Consider the following 1,870-nt stretch of genomic DNA (forward strand, 5'->3'; position numbering starts at 1 on the left):
CTGAGAGTCCTGAAGGGTTTTCAGCTCACAGCTGGTGTGGGAAAGGTGGAAAGTGCAAAAAAGAAACCGCTAGAACTGGAAAACTCTTTGAACGCGCGCGCGCGCACACACACACACACACACACACACACCGGGTTCCCCACAGCAGAGAACCCCCCTTTCCTTACTTTCCTTCCATGCTGATTTCGGGAGTTGACTCCCTGCCTGTTGGCTTTTAGAGAACAGGCAGAGAAGGAGTCTGTGTACCTGCACATCCTGGGGGACTTGGCAATTTCAAACTGTGGGCGCTGCCACTGCACATCGAAGACTCGGTGTCTCTAGCTAGTTTCGAGTGGGACAGGCATAGGGAGATCAATGAGATAGCGGTCAGGGGTAGCGCGCCAGACGCCACTTGCTGCTGATGGCTCCTGAGCGCGGCACAGCTGGAGGCGATGGGGGGCAGTGAGTGCGGGGTCTTAGGCGGCAGGACGACACACCAGCAGCTGGCGGAGGCTCCTGCGGAAGCTGTCGTCCAGGAAGGCATAGAGGAAGGGATTGAGGCAGCTGTTGGCATAGCTCAGGCTCGTGATGAAGTAGGAGACTGCAATGACGAGCGGCGTCTGCGGGAGGTCGGTGGTGAGCGCCACCACGGTGCTCAGATGGTAGGGCGTCCAGCAGAGGAGGCACACGGCCAGGATCGCCACCACCAGGAGAGTCACCCGCTTCTTAGCGCGGTCCAGCGCTTTGGCGTGACTATCTAGGCGAATGGAGCGGAGCCGGCACAGCAGGGTGGTGTAGAGCACACAGATGGTGGACACCGGGATGGCGAACCCCAGCACCAGCGTGTACAGGCGGCTGGCCCGCCACCAGAAGGCCTCGGGATGCGGGAAGACCAGCACACACTGGCGCCTCCCTTGCTCGTCGTCAAGCTGGGCGAATACCGCGAAGGGCAGCACGACTAGTGTTACGAGCCCCCACACGGCCAGGCTGACCGCGCGCGCGGCGCCATAGGTGCGGCCGGTCACTCTGCGCGACTCTGCCGTGGCCAGCACTACCAGGTAGCGGTCGGCGCTCATGACCGTGAGGAAGTAGAGGCTGGAAAAAGTGTTGTACTGATCGATGGCCACGATTAGCTTGCACATGAGTTCCCCAAAGGGCCACTGCCGCAGAAGAAAGTCGGCGATGTTGATGGGCAGGACGAGCGTGAAGAGCTCGTCTGCAATGGCCAGGTTGAGGATGAACAGGTTGGTGACCGTCTTCATGCGGGGTGAGCGCAGCAGCACGTACAGCACCGCCGAGTTGCCCGCCAAGCCCACGGCGCAGATCACCGCGTAGACGACGGGCACCGCCACCACTAGCGGCGGCGGCAGCGGCGGCGGCTGCTGGCTGGACGCGTTGAAGCAGCCGACCTCCGCGACGGAGCACGAAGCGTTGGGGGGGCCCAACTCCGCTGCCGACGCGTTATTCATCCCGACGAGGGCAGACAAGAAGAGGGCTGGTTTCTTCCACTGCCCGCCCGCGGAGTCTCGGGCCCCGGAGCCCGGCCGTCGGCGTGTTCTGGCGGGTCCTTTTGGCGCGGGCGCCGCGGACTCAGCCTTCCCGGCTGCTGTAAAGCGGAATGGACAGCTCAAGTTAGGCGGGTGGACTGACAGCTGCAAGTGGACGTGCGGGGATGGGGAGCTTACCTCAAACCTGCCCAGCGTGATTGTTTCTGCGACCTGGTGAGGTCATATTCTAACCCGGTAAACACATCAAACCAAGTGAGAGAGAGAGAGAGAGAGAGAGAGAGAGAGAGAGAGGCTTCCCTACCTTTTATAGGAAAAATTACAAAGCCTTTCCCCCCGCTTTAGGATACCCCTAGCAGACCTGAGAGTCCCTGAGAGAATTCTTC

The 1,870-nt window shown here is 61.0% G+C and overlaps 1 protein-coding gene across 1 annotated transcript; it reads right to left on the reverse strand.

The window, feature by feature from the left end:
* Nucleotides 1-455: 455 nt before the first annotated feature.
* NPBWR1 (neuropeptides B/W receptor 1) lies at nt 456-1,448 on the reverse strand. The gene has a single exon (XM_004679882.1). The coding sequence runs from the start codon at nt 1,446-1,448 to the stop codon at nt 456-458; it is 993 nt and encodes a 330-aa protein (XP_004679939.1).
* Nucleotides 1,449-1,870: the final 422 nt, after the last annotated feature.

The sequence above is a fragment of the Condylura cristata genome, unplaced genomic scaffold (genome assembly GCF_000260355.1).
Source record: "Condylura cristata isolate star-nosed mole 26May11 unplaced genomic scaffold, ConCri1.0 scaffold00009, whole genome shotgun sequence".
NCBI classification, from domain to species: domain Eukaryota; kingdom Metazoa; phylum Chordata; class Mammalia; order Eulipotyphla; family Talpidae; genus Condylura; species Condylura cristata.